Below are 27,808 nucleotides of genomic sequence, written 5' to 3'. Positions count from 1 at the left end.
TTTGGGTGGGGGAATTCATTTATTGTGTACATTCTCTCTAGAATAGTTCACTTATAATTTTGTAAGAAATACTTCAAACAGTTAAAACTGCTTAAACAGGTAAGAAACAGAAGATGTGGGAAAGAAAGGCAGAACAATTAACAAATATAGCAGTAGTTGGGAGGTGGGGGGTTCTCCCAGAACCATGAAAAACAGATAAGTAATGTACTGAGATTTCATCCCCAAATAAAAGTTACAGAACAACACATAATGGGCAAAAAGATGAAAAAGAAAACAGTACAGAAACAGAATGGTGAATAAAAGGTATTAGAGGTCACATGTCATAGGTCAGTCATACTTCATCTTCCAACCATAATTAAGGGACTGAAGATCCAATTCCACCCCACCCCTTTAGGTAAGTAGCACCAATTTCCAGTTCAGCAATGCCTCAGGTTTCCAGAACTCTGGGCTCTATTAGTCCTGGCAATGAATGCAATAGGGTCAGACTTCACATCCACACATCACACTGTCAATCACACAACTGTCCCAATACACTCCTGTCACTCACAGCATTGAAAATGCCACTCGGTCTCCACAGGCCTATTGGGGGTCAGGGGAGTTGCAGGAGTAGGGATCAGGTGGTAACAACAGCCGCAGCAGCAGCAGCTTCACAGCACTATTCTGTGCCACTTCAGTGCAGAAAACAAATCCGTGTTTACAATAAGTGCTGGAGGTGAAACGTGAGTCTAAACGGGGCTGACACAACTGGGTACAGCTAGACTTCACTAAAGCCACAGTCTCGCTCGCTCTCTCGCTCGTTCTCTCACAAGAACAACTCATTCTCTCTAGGTCGAAGGCACTTCATAATTCTCACTCTCTCTCGCAGAGGCCTGGCACCACTGTGGTGTCACTGCCCTGTCCTTACACACGGTCAGCTGGGATCTTTGGATTTAGGGATGACAGGTGGCCCTCTGGTGGCCACCAGTCGGAAGTGCGCCAAAGTGTGCGTCAGCCGGGTGTGCTGGTGGCCAGCACCTGCTGCATCTTGTCGCGGGCACGGGCGTAACGCAGCACTATCTGCTTCACGTGTTCTTCCTCCTCACGCTGCAGGATACGCAAGAAGTTGTGCAGCTCTGGCACGGTGAAGGCATCCCACTGTAGGAGAGGGGGGACACAAAAGTAAGTAAGTAAAATGTGCTCTTTCCTTTGCAGGAGAAACGAAAGGCTGGCTGCTTCCTGTACTCACGTTGACCTCTCCTGTCTCATTCTCCTTCAGCACCAGGCTGAGGGCCTTCTCACTGGGCCCCGCACACAGACGCAGGAGCAGCGGCCGCTCGTCATCACCCAGCTTCCGCAGGTACACTGAGAGAGAGGAGAGAGGGTTACGCATCACACATATGCACACGCACGAATGCACACACATATCCTCCACAGCTATACTGAGAGAGAGGGAGAGGGTTACACCTCACATGCACGCACGCACGCACACACACGCATACACCCAACCTCCACAGCTATACTGAGAGAGAGGGAGAGAGGGTTACACCTCACACATATGCACACGCACGAATGCACACACATATCCTCCACAGCTATACTGAGAGAGAGGGAGAGGGTTACACCTCACATGCACGCACGCACGCACACACACGCATACACCCAACCTCCACAGCTATACTGAGAGAGAGGGAGAGAGGATTACACTTCACATGCACGCACACACACGCATACACCCAACCTCCATAGCTATACTGAGAGAGATGGGGGGAGAGATCCATGGACGGAGTGTAGCACAGTGGGTAAGGAACTGGGCTTGTAACCGAAAGGTCGCAGGTTCGATTCCCGGGTAGGACACTGTCGTTGTACCCTTGAGCAAGGTACTTAACCGAAATTGCTTCAGTATATATATCCAGCTGTATAAATGTTTACAATGTAAAAAATGCCATGTAAAAGTTGTGTAAGTCGCTCTGGATAAGAGCGTCTGCTAAATGCCTGTAATGTAATGTAATGAGAGAGAGAGAGAGAGAGAGGTAAAATTAAGACACAGAAGCAGCTCAATCTCTTCAGGTACACTATAAGTATGTAAGTGAGAAACAGAAGGGAAAGAGAAATGGGAAGAGAAAAAAACAAAGCAGAGGAAGAGAAAGCCCCAAAACATGTTCAAACAATGAGAAACAAAGAGGGCGTGAGGTTTTATAGAAGCATACACAGGAAAGCACCAGTCGCCCACTCACTGAGCAGAGGGAGAGTTCAGCTCTATGGAAACAGTACACTCAAGCAACCAGGGACATGACAGAGGTTTGGCACAGCAGCAACTGCTAACCTTATTTAAAATGACATTACACTCACTTAGCAGGCGCTATCATCCAAAGTGACTTACAAAAGTGGAGGACATCAGTGAGAATAACTTAAGAAGGCCCATGTCATCAATACACATAAAGCCAGTCAAACAAATCAACATTTTCACAGGCTTTATCGCACAAGAGCTCAGGATTTAGAGCTATGGGAAGTTGAGTATCGTATCTATACGGTTTTCAAGATTATATTTTATGTTGTGTTGTGGGCATTACCATGTGTGGTATTTTATGTTTCAGTGTGGTTTGCTAATGTGATAGATCAGTATTACAGGTGGTATGTTAGTGTAGGTCGTGGCAGGTGTGGCTTGTCAGCATGCTGTATTGAGTATGGCAGGTGTGGCCATGTTTTAGTGTGCCCTTTCATTATTTTCCAAGTATTACTGAAATGAATGAAAGCACCGGACCGGCTGACCCACCTTGATCATGGCGCTCGCTGCGCTCGAACAGGGCGAATTTGCGCGGGTTATCCACCACAGTGAACTTGTTGAGCAGCGCCTCGATGACTTCGCGAGCCCGGGTTCGCGAGCTGATGTGCAGGTGCTTGGCCGTGTCCTTGGGCAGGTAGAAGGAGGTGCGCCGCTTCACCCCCGTGGCCCGCCGGCCCCCCTCCTGGGGCGCGGTCCCCTTCCGCGGGGGGGGCACGGACACGGGCCGCACCAGCTTAAACTGGACCTTAATGAAGCCGGTGTAAGAGCCGTCTTTGTTCTGCAGGAGAATTCAATCAAACGAAGGCATACAGATCAGGCTGCAGAACTAGAATGATTAAGAACGTGTTCAAAATTAAATGTTATATTTGAGAAATATGATAAATTTGTTGTCTCATGATGCGTCGTCTCAGGATTCCGAGCACATGCAAGCGTGTGTTTTTACTCACAAGGGCCATGAAAAGGTTGCTGTTGATCTGCGCGTTGTACTCCTTCACTTTCTGCTCAATCTCACTGATAGAAAGCTCCTGCTTCCTCCACTCGATCTGCTCATCCTGACCATGAGAGAGAGAGAGAGAGAGAAGGCAATGCTTATTCACAAAGCCTTCATACCGTAACCAATTATTTTTATGGTCACTGAACTGACAGTGAAGCAGACATATAGACTAAACCTGCCAAATTCTCTCTACATTTAAAAAAGCTGTACAATGTGTGAATTCAAGTGTCAGACTGAGCACAGATGGCTGATACAATCTCTACCACTGGCCACAAGGTGTCAGGAGAGGGCTTTGCTTCGATGGGGCTGCAACCAGAGGAGTGGCACTTACTTGCAGTTTCTTTTTGAAAAACAAGCCTTCACATTCTGAAAAAACTGGTTTCATAAAAAAAAGCTGTCGGCAACAGAAAAACATCTCAATTTTCCATCACTCACGCTCCAAGTCAACAACAGGACAAAGAAAAAATAAAACAAACGCAACCTTCCATTCAGTTAAAGTCAGCAAAATTATTCAGATTACACATTCAGCTACTTGGTTGATGAGAACACCACTTAAATTTCAGCTAGCTAATAAAAAAAGCATTACTGGTGTTTTGGGACTTTTATGTTGCCTTCAAGAATCGCCAAAAATATTTTCGGGGACCACATATGAAGGAAGGTCAGTTGCTCCCAGTAGAACCAAAAACATTCTTTCTCTGGGGCTGGTATCCACGGGCCTGCTTTTTGGAGACCTTGCTTATTTACTCGGCCCTGTTGTGCATGCTGGTATCGCTCCCAGAAGACTCGGGGTGATTATGTGCCCTGGAAACACAGGCGTGCGCAAACGGAAATGAGGAGGTCAACACGCGATGGAAAACTGCGCACATCCACATGGGACAGAGCACAGTGACACGTGTTCTGGGAAAGACTAACGAGAGCTGAAAGCCAGCTAATGGAAGGAAGACTAACTTTAAATAAAACACCCCAGAGTCTTTAAGCTCGTGCACCTCATCTCTCAGATCCATTACACTGCTCTGGAGCAGGGCTAAAGCTTCCTGGCTGGGAAACTACCAGAGACGTTCAATTAAACTCGATTCCAGGCCCTAGGTTAGTCTGTGCTTCATACACAAACACAAAATCGTTATTGTAACATGACCAGCCCAGTCCCTCCACTCTGTCTGATGGCACAGATGTCCAGGGCCCTGTGGGCGTTGAGAAACGTCGCGTGATACTCTGGTCATGCGCATCAGGTTAAGCCGCTTCCACGGCACACACACACACACACACACACACACAGTCATCCCCTTTCAGAATCTCAACAGACAGCGCAAATTCAGCCACTCACCAGACCTGACCTTCTGAACAGGGCTGCTTTGATTACATTCAGAGAATCAGAAATGCCTCCATACGACATTTACAAAGGAGTCACAACCATTACACTCTGTCTATGTGAGTGTGGGGGGTACAAATCTTCTCTAAATGAAAACCCATTAAAGGACTTACAAGACATTCAGCCTCATTTTAATTAGAAATGGACTTTTGACTATTGTTCAGAGAGGAAACGCCAGAGCTTTATTTTAATCTCTGTGGCTCGGAGAGGTTTACAGGGCGAGCCAGAGGATATTGTTGGGGTGGGGGGGGGGGGTTTAGGGCGTGTGGTGGGGGGTGGGGGGTTTCGACAGACCTCCCCTGGGGGTGTGCACACGACCGTTCCTGCTGAGTTTAATCAGGAGCTGGGGGAACGGGGTCAGTGTGAACCCCGATACAGCACTTATCACATGAGCAGCTACCCCTGCCATCAAGCACCAGATTAATGCTGTCACTGCAATCCCTTTCTTCACATTTCTCACAAGCCTGTTGTCAGGAGTGAATGACCCCCCCCCCTGCCCTAGAATCACGCGTGTGCGTGCTTTATTAAATTTCCCAAAGGGAGAGACAGACACTGTCTGAAACCCCATTCATCAATGTCCTCCACAAGGCAGGGGTACAATTCACGCCTCCAGGGGGAAAACCTGTTATAATGACAGAACACTTTGTCAGAGCTCTAAAAAAAAGAAAGGAAAAAAAATCCTGTACAAGAAATCATATTTATAACCTTGAGTCACCCCACCCCACCCCACCGCAGCATCCATCCACCCACCCACCCACCCCAGTTTCACATCTTGAACATTTAGCTAAATCTAAAAGGCAGCAAGATCAAGCTCAGTTCAAAACTGAGATGAAACGCTGTGTACACTGCCAGATCTGACAAGACTTTGTTATGAGAAACACAATGCTAACATTTATTTGCTTTTATAGACTTAGCAGAACAATGTGCTAACACCCACATGCAGACAATGGAAGACCTGCAGTGGAGCCGTGTTGCATTTTAATGACTGTGTGATAGGCCAGGCTTTCAGCAGGCAGCCGAGAGCCCAGTGCTTGCTTCTGGTATCCGATACGAACACCAGCACCACATACACTCCGCTGACCCCAACATGAGCCCCAGCTGTCCCACCTCCCCACACACTAGAGCCAGTGAACAGACCCTAACCGCACACCGAGCCGAACATACAGCAAGGCGACAGTAAAACACTGGGTTCCTGTGAGGGGCTGCCACTCATAACACAGCTGCTGTAACGCAGCGCAGACATGTTATTTCAAGGGAAGTGTGTTTAATGGCTGGCGGCGGTACAGAATGCCGGCTGTCTTCTCCACTTCCTGAACACATGCGCTGCGCTTGCTAAGGGGGATTACGCGGGACGCTGGTGTGCCAGACTGCGAGAGTGCATTTGTTGATTCCTACACAATCCAGGGTAATTACACCCATCATGAAATTATATGATGGCTGGATTTGAGAATCTATGCGGTAGAATTAAAAATGCAGGATATCAACCAGCGTAATACAATAAAAGAAAAGACTTTGTCACATTATCTGTGGCCTGCCAGTGCCTTCACATGTGGTGCAACTACTATACCGCATGCCTCAAAGAATGCTGTAAAAGCTTACGCATGACACACCAAATAAAAATGAATTGTAGAACACTGGCTCATGGGGCCTGTGGGGGGGGTGGGGAGTGGGGGATGGGGAGGAAGCGTTTCCTGCATCTAGACTGCCATGACAGGACGGGGTGGAGGAGACAGAGGAAAATTTACACTTAGTGCTAAACCGGTAGACATAATCCACATATTCTACATCATGGTATTAATATTTGTATGCCAGTGTCCATAATAACAGTGCTATACAATTTCACACACTGCATTTTACACAAGCTCCATTAGGGGTAGCAAAATCGCTCCCTAATGCTAATGCAGGTCCCTCTACACCACTTTCTCTGCACACAGAGGCAATAAAGCACCCCCGTTTTAAGGACATTTGTTATTTCTCCCCATTTACAAAGATGACATACGATTCCCCAAAATGTGTCTTTCCCCTCCATTGAAATCAAGCCTATTTATAGCCAACATTAGGCAAAGATACTCCACCAGAGACAATGTGTTACAATGAAACTCCCCTCAATGTATACAGAAACATTTCAGTTGGTTTCATCTACCACTAAGCATCTCATATTGTTTTGAGTCATGAGGTGGAATAACAACAAACTATCCCTGAAATGTAGGTTCAATAGAACCACAGAGTTCAGACAACGGTCTCTAAACCAGGCAAGAAACAAGTACAATGATATTAGAACTAGGTCCACCTCCCAGCCATAGCCCTGAACATGCATTCCTTCTACTCAACCCTCTCCACAGGGTTCTACTGTTCTAGTTTTCTACATCAGCAAGGCTGTCTACAGTAACAGGAAACGTTTTTAGTGGAACGTCACCAGTCTTACTTCTCTGAAACGGTTGAGGTCGGCTTTCCCTGACTCAAGTAAGAGGACAATTCCAGACAGAAGAGCAAACCACATGCTATGTCTGAGGCCTACCACAGCATCTAGTAAACTATCACAATAGTGCTATCACTAAGATTTTAACAGAACGGTTACGAGCAACAACAAAATGAGCCACATCAAGAGTTTTTCAATCAACTAATCATTATTGCTGGGTTAACTTCTTAGTTGCTTTCCATAGTGGAGCAGGTTAGAGGCAGCTACTGATACAGCTCTTAATTGTACCTTACTCGTGCTAAAATATGAGTACATCCATCTTACTCAGCCTCACATAGCAGACTTAATGCAGATATTACACCGGCATCCTGTCTGAGCCCCCCACCCACAACTCCAACCACCACTCACAACTTTCCTTCTCTCACTTTCCCACAGTAGACCTGAGCTCCCTGTTGCATCAGACTCCACACTTCCTGTCAGCATGGCTTAGCATAGAAAACTATGATCTCATTGGTATCCAATCAGATTCCTTGGCTCCTCCCCCAGTGTGAAACGGGAGGTGCCGTGCGAAACCGTGCTGTTCTCTGCCAAGTTTGTGGCTACTGCATTCCATATCTCTCTGTGTTAATGTAAAAATAGTCGGTCAGATGGTCTCTCACCCTCCCTCTCCCTCCCTATGCCAGAGACGTTCACAATGCCTCCCTGTGTTTTACCAGGACTTCTGAGACACATACAAATCAGCAACGGTCTTACAGTTACACTGCACTTTCTGTCAGTTACACGGCTGTAAGGGGAAGTCTATATGTCAACCTCCAGAGGCCTTACTATTATTACCAGGTTTCTCTTGAGTTTTCCTGATGAGCTGACTCACAGGTGAGCACACTAGTAATCACTTAATGTAATTTCATGCCCCCCTCTATACAGTTATGTCTCCCAAATTCAAACATTAAAGGGGAGGAAAATCCAAGCTATGGATTTTCAGCCATATCTGCAGCAGATACTAAATTTCACCAAAGAAAAATCCTCCTGACATATGGTTGTGATGTCAAAGACACTTGGACAATGGGCATATACAGGGATGGCATTTAATACTTCAACTAAGATGGCTCCACCTTCCGCTACACTGCTAAAGCCTGACCACACTACAGGACAGAGGCCAGGGACAAACGTGCGTCCCTTCCAGGGCCCAGAACAAAGGCCGACTTCCCCCTGACTGCTGAGTCCTAGGCCAGCCAGGGATTCAGACCGACAGGGTGGATCTCTGCTTCCTTCCCCTGGCCCTGGCCACTTCTCCTGCAGCCCCACACAGCAGGAATAAGAGGAAGGCCAGTGTGTCCTAGCACAAGAACAAGTGGAAGTTCTCCGAAGGAGTGTCAGCTGCATCACACAAATGTCAGCCAAGCCTTACCTTTTCCCAAACAATTTATAGACAGAGGACAAGCCTGTCTTTATTCTTTGTCTAAACTTGTACTGTAGGTACAAACCCTTTGCCTTAAAAACTGAGACACTCTCAGCTGAATAAACATGCTACTAACAGCCAGGCTATTTTGGGACCGTAGGGAAAAATCACTAAAGCCAGCACTTTTAATAGCTTTTCTCAGTCACCGTAGGAGCTTTCCGCAGGCTGGTCTGCGGTGCTTACAAAAATGTCTATTTTCACGAAAGGTCACAGTTGGACATTGAAATGCACTAAACAAAAAGATACAAACTCTAGTTTATAGAAATAGTTTCTAAGTTTATAGTAATTATGATTTGAAATTAAATGCAAAATATGACAAATATCACACAAACTGCTGCCACGCAGAGCCATCAGTATCACCATTAAATAACTCCGTGTAGAAAACAAAAAGGTGACTAGGATTTCAGAACTTAGCACAGGGTATAGAAAAAGAAAGAAAACTGCCATTTTGGTCGCAGTATTCATTTTTATATTCAACAGTATGAGTGAGAGTAGCAGATGTCCCTGGAATGAGTTAATAGGAAATGGCACTATTCTAATGAGCAAACATTGAGAAACATTCTGCATCGGTACAGATGTAGGGTCCATTGTTGTTTTATGTTGAGTTATACTTCATACAGTTCTTTGTGGGGATAGGGTGTGTCTGGGCTGGCTGTCAATGACGACAGTATTTGTGCACTCACATAGATAAGCAATGGCCTGATGGTCATGAAAAACTGTGCACATGATAGGTATTTGTGGCCAATCTAAAACTCTGCTTGCTTGAAGGGACGAATTGTCACTTTACGAAGAAATAACAAGATTAATGAAAAGCAAGAGCAGAATTTTGGATAATGGTCATTTTTTTCAAGTTTTTCTTTTCAGACAGTTGAACAGGGCATGGGTTCAAGGCCAAGACGGGAAGTGAAGAGTTTTAACTTATTTTGTGCTGGAACAGTGGGTGTGGACAGAATGGTCACAGGTGTGCTGGTCATCAACCACCATCATCACTTCAACCACCCCAACCCCCCACCCGAAATGACACACAGTTATGGAAAAAGGATGAGGAACTTGCCACAGGAAACAGCCTGCAGGAAACACGGGTTAAACAAGCTATGGACCAGCCGGACAGTGTGGATGGATTATGCAACTGTATACATGTAAAGACAAAGGCCACTGAAAGCTCACTGAGATCTGGGTTATTTGTAAGCTGAACGGCTCAAACTAAGGCAACGGTCCTGAGATACAAACTGCTCGGCGTTGGTGCAGCTTATAGAGCCCAGTTTATAGAGCTGCAGAAAACAGCTGAGGCTTTCTTCAGCACAATTCATTATATCATAAAAATATACACTGCACACTGAAAGCCAAAACATGATCTACAGACCCAGAAGCATTCGGCTAAAGACATTCCACACTCATTAACCGGATTACCCTTGCAGTTTGCAGGACAGTAAATATTCCAGTCATGGGATCAATATACAATCAACTGGAAGAGAGTGACTAATGTTAATTGCCACTTAAAGTCAGACTGAGAGATCACAGTAAGAGGGCTCTTTCAGAAGGCCTTCACAACTGAAAATGGAGATCATACATAGAAAATGAACAATTGTACAATTGAATAGAAGCCAGTTTTTAGGTGATGAGTGATAAAACTGGAACCAGTTCTCAATCTAATTACTGCAGCTGATTATAGTGATTCCGATCAAAACTAGCAGAAAGCACTACCTTGGCTGGGGGTTTAGATTGTCCTGGATTCTGTTATCAGAACTGGATATTGCTTTTCTTCCTCGCCGACTCCCTTCCCCCAAGGTGTTACTGAGACAGTGTGAGGGGTCATTGGTCATTTGTCACACGTGAAACAAACTCAGGCGAGCACATGCTCCCTGAAATGACATTCATTACCGAAGCCTTTGAACTGATTAAATTACATCAGCACGTGCCAACCACAGTGCAAAATGATATGCAGGGGGCAGGAGCCACAATCTGCACAGGGAGTCTAGACTGTCAAGGAAAACAATTGCAGCCTGGTATTACTCAAGCTGTCCCCTCTAACACAAAGGACGTAAATGAGGGTTCTTTCCAGGCCAGGGCCCTCTGATGGACATCTGATCAGTCATGATCATCACATAAGAATGCTATATGTTCTTTTGGTAGGGAGAGGGAGTATGAGAGGAAGTGCATGTGTTCATCTCCCTCACTAAACCTGTTATAAAACAAGAATCTTAGTGTGTCATTTGTGAATAATGGAAGACCAGTCACTCATAAAAGGAACTGAATCATGAGTCATGCTGAGCTGATGGTGCAACAGCGGGCCTAAACTTGATTCATTTCCGAAACACAAGCCTGCGGGTGAGGGGGAAAACTTTCATGGGTGATCTAGCATAACAGTTTACCATTAAAAGCTGCAGTCTGAGAATTCTCCCTTTCCAATTTGCATTCATTATAATTGCAACAAAAGACCACATCTGTGTGTTTAATACTATAACAGGATCATCTACTATACTATTCAAATCCCTTACCTCAAGTATCTGTTTCTGTATATTAAAAAAACAAAGGGTCAAACTATGACTGACACTGACACTGTCCGTCCCTACAATTCTAAACTAATCAATGGCACAGGGTGGAAAATCATACAATTATAGGATATAATTGTTCTTTACTGGATAATATAAGTGAGGAACCTGTTCTGAAATAATAAAAACATTTTATTGTCTAAAAGCTTCAAGAATTACAACCAACCACCGCCTTTTACCAGCAGGTGTGCTTGAATATCATTAACTATAATGCAAAACACTGTACTTTGGATCACATTTTGCAATTTAACTGTAAAATACTGAGTTGTAAAATACTTCAACGAATATATATCCTAAATTCTGAAGTCTACAACGGTGCATATACTGCAGACTTTTACCCAGGACATGCGCTGCACGGTTATCAGTGAGATGAAAGTAAGGAAGAGATTATATTAATGCAAATTGCACATACAAAATAAGGTCCATTGTGTTAACCATTAGTAGTATGATGCAAATTAGGGAAATTATCAATTTGAATAATGTGAGTACTAAATTATATACCTCCCCCTCCCCAAAGGCGTTAACAGCTGTTGGGTTAACCCAGACCCAACAAAATCATTGTATTACGGTTTTGCATTGTGCGTGGTCCCTATTTTAACATATTTAAATATGTCTCAAAGATCATATAAGATCTTATGCGAGGAGAATGGGCACATTTAGAAATAGACGATAACAGTAAACATGTCGTAACGACAGCAGCGTTTTTGTTTCAGTTTTTAGTACCAGCCTGTGCCTCACCTTCTCTTTCTTGGGCTTACGGATGAAGGATGTGCGAGCGGTAAAGTATTGCTCGAATTCGCAGTCTGAGTCCTCCTGACTGCAATAGCCGCTGCTGGTTGTACTTCCCCACGTCATCTCAAAAGAAGGGGTCTGATCCTCGCCGCCGCCGTCACTCATTGCCTGTGTATTCACTCGCAACTTTGTAGCTAACCGGCTCCCAACTTTACTTATATCAGTTGTTGCAGCAAACTAAATTTAAAACGTCAACTTCTTGTTAGCGCGGTGTCCAAACAGCTTATTTACACGAATAATTTACACATACAAGAGATCCCTGAATGGAAATATTTGGACTGAAAACGTAGGACAATAAATTTAAACAAAATATACAATGTCGCCTATTTGATAAAACTGTTTACAAACTATCAGAGCTCAGAGATCTTCCTGCTGAACGTTCACTCTATCCGAACGCACCCTTTGCCCACGTTGAAGAACAGTTAATTGTCGTTGGGATGTGGGTTTACAGTTCCACCTCTACCCCTCCCTCGTTGCCCCTCCCTGGCCGTTAAGATTGGAAAATACACAAGACCAGGAAGGCCCCTCCCCGATTGGCTGCATAAGGAAATTCCAACTCCCAAATGACGTCACACCCCACCCTTTTCCTGTCCAGGGCGAATGAACCAGCGTGAGGATTTAACTCCATCATGGCCGTTCATCTGAAAATAACATATTTTACATTATGACATTAATAGAACGGGATTCAGAACAGGATTCTCCAAACCAGAACGCACTTAAAGCTCACAATGAGGAAGGGAACAACATTAAAAAACAATAGGAGAAAAAACTAAAATATAAGAAGATATATTTAAACCCTATAGGCCTAATAACATGTACTTGTCCTGTAAGAAAAATCTGAGGCAGATAGATTTGAACTACAGAAAACCAAATAGGAAAATCTAGCCCCATCAAGTGACAACTTACATATGATAAACTGAAAAGTACAATGAAACAAAACCGCAGTAAGAAAATAAGCCTCAGTGACATAATTTTAACCATGCAAAAGCTCTCACTTTCTGCAATAATCTTCCCATATGCATGTTGTCCAATGTGATGGACCTTCCCCTGCACAGATCCAGAGAAACAGGGAGCCCAGATGCCCTTTCCTACATCTCATTATCACTCAGCTGACCAACAGGCATAAATTAATGTTGAATTCTGACTAGCTATGGAAAAAAAACTCCTCATTCTGAAGGCCATACTCACAAATGAAGCCATGTAATATCCTGGTTAACAGAAAAGAGGAAAACATTGTGGTAGGCCAATGTACCTGAAGGTCTACCACAGAGACCTTTAGTAAAAAAAAATACACCAAAAGAAAACTTGAACTCATGGTTATTTTAGTGCCAGGCAAAATAACTTAATGGAGCATTTCTATGGTAAAGAACAAAACAAAAATAAAATGGCTTGTATGCACGGACACCATGCTGCAACACATTGTCTTTCTCTGAATTCTGAAAGCATGTGGAACAAAGAAGACTGTGCAGGTAAAAGCACAAAAATGACTGTTGCTTACATAACATGGAATGTTATGTTATTCACATTAACATTTGTATACTCTATGCATTACAAGACAGCCAGAGGAAGTCAGACTCTGAAAGAAATGTGGAGTTCCATCATGTCTAAACCCCAAGGTCAGCTCTCCTTTCAAGTGAAGAAGGTGTTCCAGCAACTGCGGTTCCATATGCTGGCCGCCTGCCGGTGTCCCTGGTCTGACCTGGGTTTCTCCATTAGTACGGTCCCCTAATGTTGCTAGGTAACCCCTGTTCCCCCTCTGCCTTGCCTCAAAATGGTATTGCTGGAAGGTCTTAAATTGTGACTGGCCATGGCATGGCATGAATAGGTAAGTAATAAAATACAGCTTCTGTGTGCAGATGGTACACAGAGACACGTGCCTCCCCGAGCCCTTAACCCTGATCCCAGGAGACAACTGGGGGGTCACCCCTTCAATAACCGACCCCCAACCCCCACCCCGATTCCGCAATGCACAATGAGGAGACCCCCGTTCTGTCTCTGAGTGTGAAAGCAAACAGCATGGGGTTATTGCCCGTGTAAATGGTTTTAATTGCAGCTATCTATTCCACAATAACACATTATTCCACATTAAAACATTGGTTTGTTCAAATTAAAATCCATGTACAGAAATTGTGATGTACCACTCAATCCCACTGTGGCCCTTAAACAAAAAATTCTGGATGAGACATGTTTCTTGACAAATCTGATATACATGTATGGGGTACCGCCAGTGATTGTGGGCCCCATGAAAAGATCTTGCATTGGGTCCCACCACCATTGAATGAAGTTATACATGTTCCTCCTTTATTTTTTGTGCAGCTAGAATTATTACTACCTTTCTCCCCAGCCACGATTGCACTGCATGTATGTATGTACGAAATGTAAACAGTCTATGTTTTTATGTAGCCACCTACATTATATAGCCACAGAAATAATGCTCATATCACAGAGACATTCTGTTGAAGTGAAAATGAACTTCCACGAGCATGTCTTTGAGATACAGACCTCAACAGTATTGAAACATTGCCAGAGTCATGTGCTACTAGTTAAAAAATGAGGACACTCTGATTATCTTGTTGAAAAGTGGGTCAGCATATTTTTCCTGGCCTTCAATGTGCCCCTGTCTCTCCTAAAGAACAGACACTAATGAATAAGGAGGTACTGAATAATGAATGATCCGAGACAGAACTGAGGGGTACTAAAGCCCCTGGCAGCAGGTTGGGTGGGTCAGTGGGGTACAGGGGCAATGGAGGAAGAGTGATAGGAGGTGACAGGACAGATAGGCCCATGCCAGCCCAGAAGGGACTGGAATTCTCGACCATGACACAGATGCTCTGCCCTAAATTAGGTAAAAACAAATCTTGGATGGGCCACCACATCAGACAAATGCGTAGCAGCAGGCTTCACAGAGGGGTACTAAGAAAAGCGTTTCAAGCTCTTAGCATGCACATATGTATGCACACATACACAACATGTGTGAGTGCATGGGTCCCATAGAGTTCCTTATTAACCATGCTTCAAAGGGGAATCCTCATCCCTCTTTCACTAGAGGTGGATCATAGTAACTAAAGCAGTAATTAGAAACTCATTCTGCATCATCATCTCTGTATGTTTTATACTGTTATAACAGTTTTCAAAGGAATAAAATCTGATTAATTAAATGTTTAATTCTTAAGGTAAAAGGGTCTGCAAGAATGTTTTTATCTCATACCTGTCTAGTTTTACACACAGCAACTTCCCAACTCCTGCAAGCTCTCAATCCACTGTGCACAACAATAATAATAATACTAATAATAATAATAATAATAGTGATATAATAAAAATAATAAAGAAAACAGGTTTTAACCGCCATTTAACATATGAATACCATACACTTCAAACATACAGGAGTCTTGTCTGTAGTCTGAGAAGCCCTGCCGTAGTTATGTTGTGTGTGCGTTTTTGTTGAGTTTGTCATTTGGTTTCCCTGTGTTGTGTGGAAGAGAGAGTGGTTTGAGGCACAGGAAGAAGTCGTCACTCACTGCCGGTCTACCATTGTGCTAATGTGAGAACAGGGGGGCAGCATTTAGCACAGTCCCATAAATCATGGCTCTCATCAGGGTATGGGCTCGGGCTCAGGCCTTTTATGAGTACCTCTGCATGTGCAAATATATATATATACATATATATATATATATATACATATTCTCACCATACCGTTTGTAGGTTTTGATGCTGATAAGACATAAAAAGCCACAAGCTATATTTGGAAAATAAACAGAAGCTAATTTTATCTCACTCTGGTAGCATTTCTCAATGCAGGGGGTTATTTTCACAATATAAGACAAACCCATGGTATGGTGACAAGGTAATTAAACAGTATTCAGGGGACCGCTAGGCCAGAGAAGGAGACTCATCGGTCACATGATCCCACATCTTTGTACACACTGCTTCTTTCTCATGTGACAACAAGGCCTCTTACACTGGGACGTTTAATTTATTTATGAGAGAGAATGATCTTGTGTGTGTTCCTGTGTCCATAAAAAAGTGCTGAATTGTGGAAAAGCTTCACCTCAGAAGCTAACTGTAATCACATCAGTTTAAACATCATTGTCACATGTTCAGTCTACCATTCTGTGAAATCACAGTAATTCTGAATCTGGATGCATCCATATGCAGATTGTTTCACAATGGAATTCTTTGATACGACTATGTAAAGGAAGTTTAAGAATATGACAAATAGTCAAATAAGGAAATATGAAGATGCCATACTTCAATGGCTTGCTTACCCCAGGGGAATAATGAGAGAGCCTGACCATATGCATTCAGAAGAAGAGAATTGGTTTTAAAGTTCCCCTTACCACATTGGTGTCTGTTTCTATGGTGTCCTCCACATTATCTGATTGGTCTGTGAAAGAAATGCGTCCAGAGTAGCAGTCTAATTGGATGAGAGCCCGGCAGCGATAATGGCAGGTGAACCTGCAATCTAAAAGTGAGACAAGAAAGAGAAAAAGGTCAGTTAAAAGGACATTAAATACAACAACTCGTTATACAGTATCATCATGTATTATACAGTATCATTATTCCAGTGCTACTGAACTCTATCTCATGTGGGCCTCAGATTCTGCAGGCATTTGCACCAACCATGCACTAGACCACCTGATTTCACTAATTATTTTACCTCCCTGGTTCAGAAAGTAAGCTAATTAGAGATTTTAGGTGGTGTGGTGCATAGGTGGAGCAAATACCTGCAGACACTGCAGCCCGCAGGACCTGGAGTTCAGTAGCCCTACATCAGTCAGTATGATATCCAGCTGACATTCCATCAAGCATGTAAGTGACTCAAAATTAGTCAACACATTGCGGATTCAAAAACTGTGAATCTTTGCACACAGGAAGAGTGAACCAAGGATGTGAAAACCAAGGATGGATTTTCATATGCTGAGTCATTACACGCCATATGGCCCCCAGAGCCACTCACAGCTCCCTAAAGTCTGTGACACCAACTCTGTGTTCAAAACAAACAGATGAGCCAGCCACTTTATGGTGGCACAGACATCTGCATGTGCAGTAAATAAGTCATATAAGTCACATATGCAACATATGCAAGCATATGTAAAAGAAGACACAACGGAGAGGTATTATCATATAAGACCAACACATTATTTTAGAAAACACATTTTGATACTTGTGTAGGGTACAAAAAAGACTTGAAAGACATACTGTACAAAGACAAGCAAAGCACAATACATGCACCATGATATTTACAGAACAGATACTGAGATATGCAATATGCATTTTCTTTTGTCCGCGTTTGAATTTATGTGTCACAAATTAGTGAAAGGAGTAGTATTCTCAACCTTCATTTGTAAAAAAAAAAATAAATAAATAAAATAACATTTTGTCTTTATTGTTCACTAAGTGCAATTTCTGAAAATATAATGTGGATAGATTAAACAAAAAAATGGAGAGGATTCTTTGGCTAAGGTTGTATTTCTGGTCACACATGCCACTGGTTTAGGACAAAGGGAGGGAAAAAGTTAAAGGGTTAGAACCAAGTTTTTGTTTATGTACCTTAATCAGAAGTCTAGACATATTTATCTTTTAAAAGAAGGACCTGAAAGGTAAGTAAATAAGAAAATGGCACCCACACCTTCAGGCTTCCCCTCTGACAGAGAGCACACTCACTATCAGCAGCCATTTGGCCAGGCGCCTGTGTGACCCAGGGACTGGGACTGGGACCGCTCTCCCTCTGCACACAGCCCTGACATTGCTGGGGAGTTACATCAGCCAGGGCCTTCCTCATGAAAACACGCACACAAACACACACACATGCACATACACACACACACACACACACACACACACACACAAACACACACACACGCACACATGCACACGCATGCATACACACATACACACGTGCGCACACACGCACACGCACACACACACGCAAATGCACACACACACACACGGATAGCTCTCACTTGGCCAGCAGCTGAGAATGTGGAGGGGGCAGGGGTTAGTGCAAACGGAAAGGGGTGTTTCTGACAACGTGGAAGGCAGTATAGAAGTTAGCACACAAGCTAGTCGCCCCCTGCGGGAGGATGCTGAATCACAGGAGATATCTGTCACACAGCTCTCTCTTTCAGTTTCCTTTATATCTCATCTCAAACTCGTCACTCGCACTGAGGTAAAACGCCTTGAATCTTCGGTCTATGGGGCCTTTTTGCCCCAATTCCTGATGCGTCCGTTACTGCCTGTCTACAACCATGTCACCTTGGCCAGATGACCCTATATACAGTATGCTCCTCTGACAATCATTCACATGGCTGGACAGCACTGACTTTTTCAAAGTGGCAGCATTAGCGAGGGAAAAAGAGCCAACATTTTTAATTTCATAGTTCACCTATGTTCAGAATATACTTAAGATATGGAAGCGCTTCTGCAAAAATGACGTCGGCAGAAGGCTTATCACAGCAAGCACTCTTGGCTGCTAATTTACAAGGAACTGTAATTTTAGGGAACCAGACACTGCGCCCAGGATGACATAGTCATGAGACGTTTACGTCTGAAAAACACTTTCTAGTTTTTCATGAAAGCAGACCTTGACTACTGACCTGAGTCATTCCGGGTTTACTGTTTCCTGGGCTCCCCCAGGACCAAACCAGGCTTTCACAACACAATTACATATGTCTCAAGGGAGCAGAGGAGGAAGTCTCCAAGCTTGGTCATGTCTTCATTATTCATTTCTTTTTTTTTTAACTAGCAGCATATGGACAGAATGAATGGAGTCAACGGATGTAAGTTTGCACTGCCCTCTAGTGGATATTCTGGTACAAGGATGAATTGGAGAAACTTGCTTCAGCCACTTAGGCATAGCCCTGTCTTGTTCTACTCCAATCCTATTTCTTTGATAATTTTATACTAATTCTAGTACATCATCAACAATATATATATACATTTTATTTTGTAGCCAGTAACACACCACATAGCACCTTCAGTGTTAAAGAGAAATATGTCTAACAACTACATTTCAAACAGTAAGAACTCTAAACATGTTTGGAGAAATAAAGCCCATGTTTAAGTTTAGAAAGAATATATTTAGAAAAAAGGCCGTAAACACAAGTACTTGGAGACTAGAGCTCTTGGTCATTTCTTTGCTGCTGTTGTAAATGCTGTGGCTACCACACAGGCTATCAATAAGTTCACTTTACAAAAAGAGCAAAACAATCACGTAATACATGGAAGATATTCAAAAAAGTATCTTATTCATTATCCTCTGGCAAAACACAAAACTCTCACACTCACACAGACTCATACTGAAAGCCTGTGGGAGGATCTAACTGACAGATTACGATCTTCTTCCTCTATCATTCCTCTAATGCAACCCGCACTCTGACACGCTCGCGCCAGTAAAGCAGGTTTCATACAGCACTCCACTCACATGTCAAACACACGCACGCCTGCTGCTTTTATTTGTGCTCTATTCATCTACATGGAAACATACATGCTACTAACACACAGGCACACACATGAAAGCACACACACACACACTCACACATACATGATCTGCTGTTCCTTTGGTAACATCAAAATACAAGAACATACAAAAGGGTAGCACCCAGGAAAAAAACAACCAATAACACACACAGCTCACCTCAAATTTGGGAAGCTTTAGGAACCATGGGTAGTTCCACTGATTAGCAGCAGTTAAACATTAAATAACATCTACAACATGTGCAAACCACTGAGTGAATGAATAAGAAAGTTGGACTTAATTCTTAATTTTTGACCTTAGAAGAAAGTGTGACGTACATGCAGCCGATTGTTCAATAACCACCCACTGGAGACTTAGAGCAAAGCTCAGGCGTTGTGAGCTACCTCATAGCAAAGACCAATCAGCCATCAGCCTCCTGCATACACAGCTGATGAGGGGAAACAATAAAACCAGACAAAGCACCACAGTTTTCTTGTCTGTCTACAGTGTGCAGCAAGGCATGATGGGAAGGAGATGAGTCAGTGACACTGAGAGCCACTGCAGAATCTGGTGGATTACCTGAGAAATACACGAGAATGGCAGCTGCTCACCGTGCATTACCCATCACAACTGTGATCTGTGTACAGCAGTGGTTCTCAAACTCGGTCCTGGAGGCCCCTGTGTATGCTGGTTTTGTTCCAATATTGCACAATATGACCATGGGAATTTCATTCTTCATAGCATTCACAGCTATTTCTGACATAATTTCTGTGGTTTAAGAGAGTAAATAATCCCTCTAAAGCATGAAATGCAGCCAATTAAGAAAAATTAACAGCTTTTTAAAATTCTGGGATTGCAATTGTGGTTGGAATGAAAACCAGCACACAGCGGCCTCCAGGACCGAGTCTGGGAATCACTGGTGTACAGGAAGCCTACTTCCCCAAACACAGATTTGTATATTTCACTGATTTCAGAGACTCAGTACAGCCCCTCTGGGAGCAGCCAATGAAGGCCTCTCAAAGGGGAGAAGGAGATTATCTGAACCTCGAGGGGGGACGTCTGCTAAATCTCATCTCGACCGTAGCCTGCTCTGGTCGCCCATTCTGCCTGCCTCTCTGTGCTACTCCGGCTTCCCACAGCAACGCTCCCACCCCCCACTCTTATCCAGGACAAGCGGGCTCCCCTCTGGCGACCGCACAGAGCACCCACTGTTTGCAGACCGGCAGGCGCACAAAGGCTGCGAGCGTCCTGACAAACGGGCCGGAGCGGAGAGGAAGCGCATGCACACAGCTTCCCCTGCATCACAGCGTGAATATTCATGAGCTCCCGCTGGGCGCACAATCACCCCCTGTCTTCAACACCCAGCCATCTTATTCACCGACGAATCAGCGGGCAGCATTCTCCGCACTAATCTGCTTAACAATTGAGGGTTTACAAAAATATAATCATTAATATCAAACAGCTTAGAATATGAGGCACCTGTTTCTCCAACATGTACAATCTGGGGACAAAATGTACTAGAAAGAGAATATTATGACACACTTTGATTCATCAAAGTGCCAATGGTGAGGGCCACAGCTATGTCGCAGTGAACAGAGGAAAGTTATCCCTGAGGCAAATCGCGTCTCTCTGACTGTCATCACAACTCTGCACAGTCGAGTCTTACAGCCCTGTCCTTTCCTTCATGTTGGATCATTCCTTGTAGTTCATAGACTGAAAATATGTTAGAATCGCATGAGGATTTTGTGTATCAGACACAAAAGGATTCGCCGCACCACATTCTCCTTGACTGACAGAGTACTTTTCTTCTGTTAGCTGAATAAGAGAACCTAGCAGACTATCTATCACCGAGACCAGATTTGAATGCTAGCACAGCATCTGAAGCCTTGTGGCAGGCTTTTCAAAGACAAGATATTATTTCAGGGCACTCCATTTCACTCTTAAAATGATGGATTATGGAATGAAATCAGCCTCAAAGTGTAAGCAGTGTTAATCCTTTAATGAGAGGATTACCCAGTGAATGCATGAGGATACTTCATTGCTGAAAGGCAAGGATAAAATGATTAACAAAACATTGATGCTACACTCTTCAGACCAATGAGGACCTGGTGGTTATGTGATCAGAGTCTTACACTGTGTGCATGTGGGATAGAAATTCCTGTCACACAGTGTTAGCAATGCTATAATGAGCTGGGACCGTTACAGGAGAGAGCTCGACTGACCTACTCTCATCCATTATGGATGGTATAGTAAAGATGCTTCATTCAATACCCATGCCTATCGAATCGAATCTCTATCCTCGATGCTGCGAGTTCTTTTCTGGTGCAGTTTGGAGTTGGGGGTTTAAGTGACAAGATTAAGAACAGCTCCCTCAGGCATGCAGTGAATGAAGCTGTATGTGTGTTGAGCACTAATCAGGCCAGTAAGGGGGAGTGGGGAGAGCTTCCTCCTGATCTCAAACTAGAGCTGGCAGGTCACCTCACAATATCATAATTCCACATCCAGGGGAAAGGTACATTTTCTTGCTTTCATCTGCTGGTGATACATACGCTTTTATTTTTGGTGTGTTGAAAAACCTACAGAAGGAACTCCCTGTGCTTTGATGTTCATGTCTTAAATTAAACAATGAGATACCAAACTAACACACAAACGGAAGAAACACACGCAAACACTCCAAAACAATGCTAACCACAGTCAAGAACAGACACTACGACATTTTAAACTACCTTTTTAAAAAATGAAAATATAGATAATCATTTCAGAGACGGCTGAAAATAATAGGAGAGAGTCGTGTAAAGAGTAAAGGCACAGCATTCAAAGAAAAAAAACCTTCTGCAGAAATTGCTACTTGGCTTTTTACTCCTTCATGTCTTTTGAAGCAGCTTTTACTGTACTGCTGTTTCTAGATTTGACCCTCAAACCTTTATCATGTTCATGTCCGGCTTCCTGAGAGGGAGAACAAAGACCCCTCATGTTTGCCCCACTGAAGTGTCAGCATTCTTAGAATGGAATTACACATCCCAGAGCTTCCTGTTCGCAGTGCACCCCCTCTCACCCTTTCCCCCAGCCTGCCCCCGTGCTCCCACCCTGATGCTCCGACCCCACCCCAAGCTTCTACCTCTACCTCTGCCACAGTTTAGCTGGGGACAGGGACAGACATAAATCCTTTTTTTCCAGGAACACCTTAGAGTACCAAGGTTTGGTGTGTTTCAGGAGCGGTTTTGTGGAGTTTTACAAGGACACAGTGAGAACTGCGGCAGCAGGAAGTGGAATGAACATGTCTCAAGGGGTCTACTACTTAAACCAGTCGTTACACCACTTGAAAATGATTCACAAAATAACCACACTAAGATCATAATGAAACTGAATATACTATTTAAAAATTCCAAAAAGAGGAAACAAGAAAACAAATAGTGGTTTATGCAGTTTACTGTAATGAAGATGCAAATTGTGTAGAAAAAAAATTAACTTGAGATACTTTGCTTAAGCCTACCACTGAACAAGGAATGTTAAACAAACATCCAAGTGCCCATAAGTGTTAGTTAAGCGAAATGCATTTCCATTCATTGTGTGGGTGTCTACAAGTCATATCTGACTGTCAGATGAACTGACCAGAAGACTGGCAGGACATCTGCAGGTGGCCTTACCTGGTTATTCCCCAGTCCCTGCCCACCCTGCCCCTTTATCAAAACCAGCACAGAGCAGTAACGGACAGGAAGAATCACAAAGTAAGTTAAAGCAAAACCTGCTGAAACCAGTCAAACAACCTTTGCAGCAGAACCTGAAGGAAATCCATGACTCGGAGGAAAAATGAGATGTTTATACAGTAAAATGAAAAAAATAATAAAGGAAAGGTAGAGAAAAAGGAGGTAAGCCTGGAAAGTGTGGTGGTGTGCTGAGATGGGTGTGTGACGTGCTGATGTCAGCAGCAACGCAGCATCAGCAGAGGGTAGGGTTACTGCCATCTCTCTCTCTCTACTTTGCACACACATGGTTTCTTTATCCTCCGCCGCACTGTAACTCTTATTGTCATCTGTGAAAAATCAGGTATTTTGCAGTAGACTAAGCCGTGTAACAGAAATCAGTGTTCACACACTGATTCCCAGCCTGGATATGAAAATAATTCCTGAGGTGGTTGAGGGGTAATTGGGGCACAATGTGTTTAGAGTGGATAAAGCAGTCTGAGGTTCAGTGTCTCAGGCCCAAACTAAGCAGAGCCTGAATTATTCTTTTAAAGACCTTTAAAATTAGTTTCTTCATTCAAACAACCATCGACTCTATATATTCCACCAAACAAGATGTCCGTCAACTTGAACACAACATTAATAGAGAGGCTACAAGGTTTAAAAACATTCTAATGCGAGGGCTTATTTTGACCATGGGCAAGTACTGTATTTGCCTCTAAAGATCTGGAACAGGGGGCACAGAAAATGACCTGCATATACTCATGTCTCACTATAGTTGTAATGAAAAGATACGGAGCACAAGGGTTTGACGGCAAAGCAATGTCAGTCCAACCCAATGTAAATCAAACCTAAGGAAGTTATATAAGAACACACAGGCCTAAAGTAGTCATGGGATTTTGAAAGTTTCACAGGTAATCTCTGAGGATGTTCTATGAGAATGCCTCTGATGTGCTTTCTCACTGTTCCAAAGTGCTAGAGCAGTTTCAGAGTCCTGTGGACAATGAAAATAAAGCTTTATCAGAAAAAAGGTTTTGGTCAACTGCAATAACACAGACCCGTACTTTATTATCAATTAAAACATCCTTTTTCAAACAGCTGGGTTTACACAGGAGTAGATAACAGTGAGCGGGAAGGAAGTTTAATTTTAAACACCTAAGACAACTGAGAGGAAAAGAAATAAAAAAACATATGCCCTGCTGTCAGCAGGCACTGTGAGATTGTGCTCAGATAGTGAAGGGTGTGGCCTGGGCTAGAAAATACAATCAAAGACAGTGCTAACTGAACTCTGACGTTATTTGCTATGATCAGCATCACATGTGCTTTCACTAGAACAGTCGGGGAGTGAAAACGAGGTCCCTGAGTTCAGACTGGCTACATCCTAGCTTACTCAAAGCTAGAGTTTGTGGCAATGTTCTCTGTAATACGCAACCTCCTCATTAAACCCACTAAATCTATTCAAAGTTAATGAATGCAGAGGGGCATGAATGGGACTGCATCACAAAAAGCTTATTTATGCCTCATTGGGCATCGCGGCAACCTTGTTAGAGGAATGCATGGCTGCAGCAATGCCACACATTAAACTGTCCAATGTTAATTCAATTCTAACAGAGTATATATGAGTCCAATTGGGACCATATGAACTCTGTAAGGGTTGATATAACTTTTACTGTCCAGTACCCCTCCCCACTCCCCACCCAGCTCATCTCCATGGCAGTAAGTGCTACTTCGGCAGAGTATGAGAGACAGCCAAAGTCTCAGAGAAAGTTTGGGCTAGAGACATAGACACCGTAGGCATGAAAACACAGAATAAAACAAACGCCCAGAGAGACAAAAAGGCACATAGGCAATAAGATATGCATGCAGACAAGCAAACATCTACTGGCACACAGACTGCAAGACGGGCAGCCTATCAGACAGATAGCAGACACACAGGGAGATACAGTGCTGGCTGGCAGAGACAGACCAGGCTGTGCGTACTCACTGGTGCAGCGCAGACTCTGCTTGTATAGACCCCAGATGAAATCACCACACAGGTCACACCAGCTAGGGTGGGCGTGGGTGTACGGCTGGAAGTCGTGTCCCTCCCCGGTCTGATCGGTGAGATGTGGGTCTACGCTCTCCCCCAGGAGCCGAATAATCCGCACCCTGCTCAGCAGCTCCGGAACCTTCCCTGGGCTGATGCGTAGCGCGTTGACCCGCTCCAGGCGAGGTGTGCGGGGTGCAGGCGGAGGGGAGGTCAGCTCGATCCGGTCATCCAGGCTCAGCTCCTTAAGTTCGATCAGCTCACCCCGAGACATGCTGCCGCTGGCAGGCAGATAGGCACGCAGTCGGGCAAGGCTGACCCAGATCTGAGAATCAGTCACTGGCAGGCATGTAGATCCTCTTCACTGTGTACGATTAAAGACCTCTAACTCAAAACCATTATAACCCTGCCGGCATTCTTTACAATACCTATGCAGTGCTGCTATAACTTTGTGGCACGTCAGATGTTTACAGGAAGTGAGAGAGCAACCTTATCCATTTTCATCAGTTAGCTTGCTTGACCACCCTGTGAACGTTCCACAGAAGGTGTTCACACTGCTGGCTTACGTGTGTCCTTTTCCAGTCAAATTCACCACCATAGACAAACATTTTCAAGCCATGGACAAGAAGCGAGTGATCGGTGCATCTCTAAAAGATCAGTTCCTGCTATCCACTGTACACCAGCATCCTGCAAAAGATCAGAAGGCAAGAAATGGAATTTTGGTTCTGTTGAAAGTAATTTCAGCCACCTCCAGGAAGTTGTATGAAATTACACTGTTTTACGCAACATCTAAGAACTTTGCTTTTACAGGAATCAGGTAAATTTCTTCATCAAAAAACAGAAATCAAGACCAGAAAAATGTCTATAGAAGACCAGTGGTACAAAAACTTCTGCTCATCTGTGAAAGGGAGGAGAAGCAGCATGATTAAATGTACTGAACAAATCTACCCCAGAAAGATAGCCACATTGTCAGTTTATGTCAAAATCTGGGACAAAATAGAGTTTAATCCCGGCAGCTAAGAGAGCATGGATATGTACATTCCAATATATGACAGACACTCAAGGCAGTCTTCGCCAATATTTTATGTTTTTAAAAACATGGATAAAGGATTTTTAAAACATCACAGATTTTCTCTGATTGGTTTCTGTATTTTAAAAGCACACTGACAAATCCCTTGGGTGTAGTACTTCTGCTTTGACTGATCACTGGGATCTGTCCTCGCAACTTCTCTGTATGAAAACAAATCATTTGAATTGCAACCCAAATAAATGCAGCATGCAAAGTGAGATGTACCACTCCTTAAGCACAGCAAAAGTCTTCAAGTTTCACATTTATAATCAATCAAGAGGCTGCCAAGATTAACATGTGACAAACTGGCAAGGCAAGATAATTCTGTCAAAGTATAGGTTTATATTAGTATGTATAAACAGAGCTACTTTATAGAAATTATTTGAAATTACTTCCAAAGAATTGACCAGAACGAAGCAATAGTGAGTCTAATAGCACATAAATAGATTGAAAGCTGACTTCGACTATGCTACAGGCATTTTTCCTGAGTTTATGAAAAATCCCAGATATATGTTTGGTATGATGAATAAAACATGTCTAATAAGTCTTGAAACGGCCATTAACTCCATGCCCGTTTCATCTCGTGAAAGCGTCTCACAGCAGATGAGTAACGTGGCCATTCATTTTGTGGGGAACTGTTATCGATTACACGCATTTACATTATTGTTGTTGTTGTTGTTGGTGGTGGTGGTGGTGTTGCTGTTGATAACATATTTTATTATTTGATATTTTAATCTCTGCCTAAGCAGGAGTAGCTTCCACGTTTTTCTACGTTCTTCCTCCTAAACGTAATTCTCATTGGATATTATGTAAATCAGAATAGCGATGAGCCCGTTAGACTGTTTTTAGTCGAGTGTGCAAACATAAACTTTAGTCCTGTTGATAACAGGACAGCGAAGAACACTCGCGCAGCATTAAAATGGGTTATATGGTCTTACTTTATTGAAACATGTTTGTTGCTCCTGAATGTAGGCTAATTCTCACTGAATATCATGCAAATCAGAAGAGCGATGAGCCCCTGTTAGGCTGTTTTTAGTCGTGTGCAATGATAAACTTTAGTCCTGTTGACAACAGGACAGCGCTGAACACTTGCAGTATTAAAATTGGTTACATGGTCTTACTTCATTGAAACATGTTTCGGTTGGGTGACAATCAATGCGTGACTAGCAGTGACGGAAGTAGCCTAAAACATATTCAGTGATGGAATGTTGGAATAGAAAAAAAACAGAAAAAAAAAAAAACAATACCAGATGTTGCCTACTCGATGTTAAGATACACCTCCAATTTTAGCACAGCTTCTCCTTACCGGTTCTATAAGTAGCCTATGATGTTGTTTCCGTAAATGATGTTCGCTTATTCTATGCACATTGCAAGTAGTTAATAGGCTGATTCGTTAGGCTACGTCTCTGAACAATGACATTTAATGACCTTATATAGGCTAGCTACATTAAATCTACTTTGTAGATTACCACGATTCTGTAGCCTATGTGGCTATGTTTAATATGTCAGTCACATGGCTACCAATAGCCAAACAAGTCAATAAATGCATTTCAAACACGTCATAAATAAATTTAAAAATACATTACCTTGCAAAAATATCTTATATTTAGGTCATCAATGCGGTGCCATGACTTCCAGAAGACAATTGTTCTCCCAGTCAGTGAACTGCGCGCAGATTGCTTGTTTTTTATTGAATGTATGGGAAACACACATGTGCAAGCCACAT

General features: G+C 43.3%; 1 protein-coding gene across 2 annotated transcripts; it reads right to left on the bottom strand.

Annotated features, from left to right (window-relative positions):
* On the bottom strand, window positions 1–27,806 carry LOC118207338 (ras association domain-containing protein 1-like). 2 transcript variants are annotated; one of them, XM_035380813.1, is made up of 7 exons: window positions 27,669–27,806; window positions 24,972–25,700; window positions 16,186–16,310; window positions 3,211–3,315; window positions 2,753–3,041; window positions 1,226–1,341; window positions 1–1,134 (listed from the first exon to the last, which is right to left on the bottom strand). In XM_035380813.1, the coding sequence occupies exons 2-7, from the start codon at window positions 25,285–25,287 to the stop codon at window positions 988–990; spliced, it is 1,098 nt and encodes a 365-aa protein (XP_035236704.1). In that variant the 5' UTR covers window positions 25,288–25,700; window positions 27,669–27,806; the 3' UTR covers window positions 1–987. The 2 variants fall into 2 exon arrangements, with proteins under 2 accessions (XP_035236704.1, XP_035236705.1); XM_035380814.1 differs by lacking the exons at window positions 16,186–16,310; window positions 24,972–25,700; window positions 27,669–27,806 and adding an exon at window positions 11,795–12,326.
* Between the last annotated feature and the right edge of the window lie 2 nt (window positions 27,807–27,808).

Source organism: Anguilla anguilla, chromosome 11 (genome assembly GCF_013347855.1).
Source record: "Anguilla anguilla isolate fAngAng1 chromosome 11, fAngAng1.pri, whole genome shotgun sequence".
Taxonomy (NCBI): Eukaryota; Metazoa; Chordata; class Actinopteri; order Anguilliformes; family Anguillidae; genus Anguilla; species Anguilla anguilla.
Note: the sequence above shows the minus strand (reverse complement) of the source record. Positions and strands in the feature narration are given on the sequence as shown.

Bases quoted from the DNA above. Each gene is read 5' to 3' on its own strand.
- LOC118207338 (XM_035380813.1), bottom strand. From the start codon at position 25,287: ATGTCTCGGGGTGAGCTGATCGAACTTAAGGAGCTGAGCCTGGATGAC. The intron at 16,311-24,971 runs GTGAGTACGCAC...TCTCACTTTTAG, and splicing joins GCAGAGTCTGCGCTGCACCA to ATTGCAGGTTCACCTGCCAT. The intron at 3,042-3,210 runs GTGAGTAAAAAC...ATTCTCCTGCAG, and splicing joins GCAACCTTTTCATGGCCCTT to AACAAAGACGGCTCTTACAC.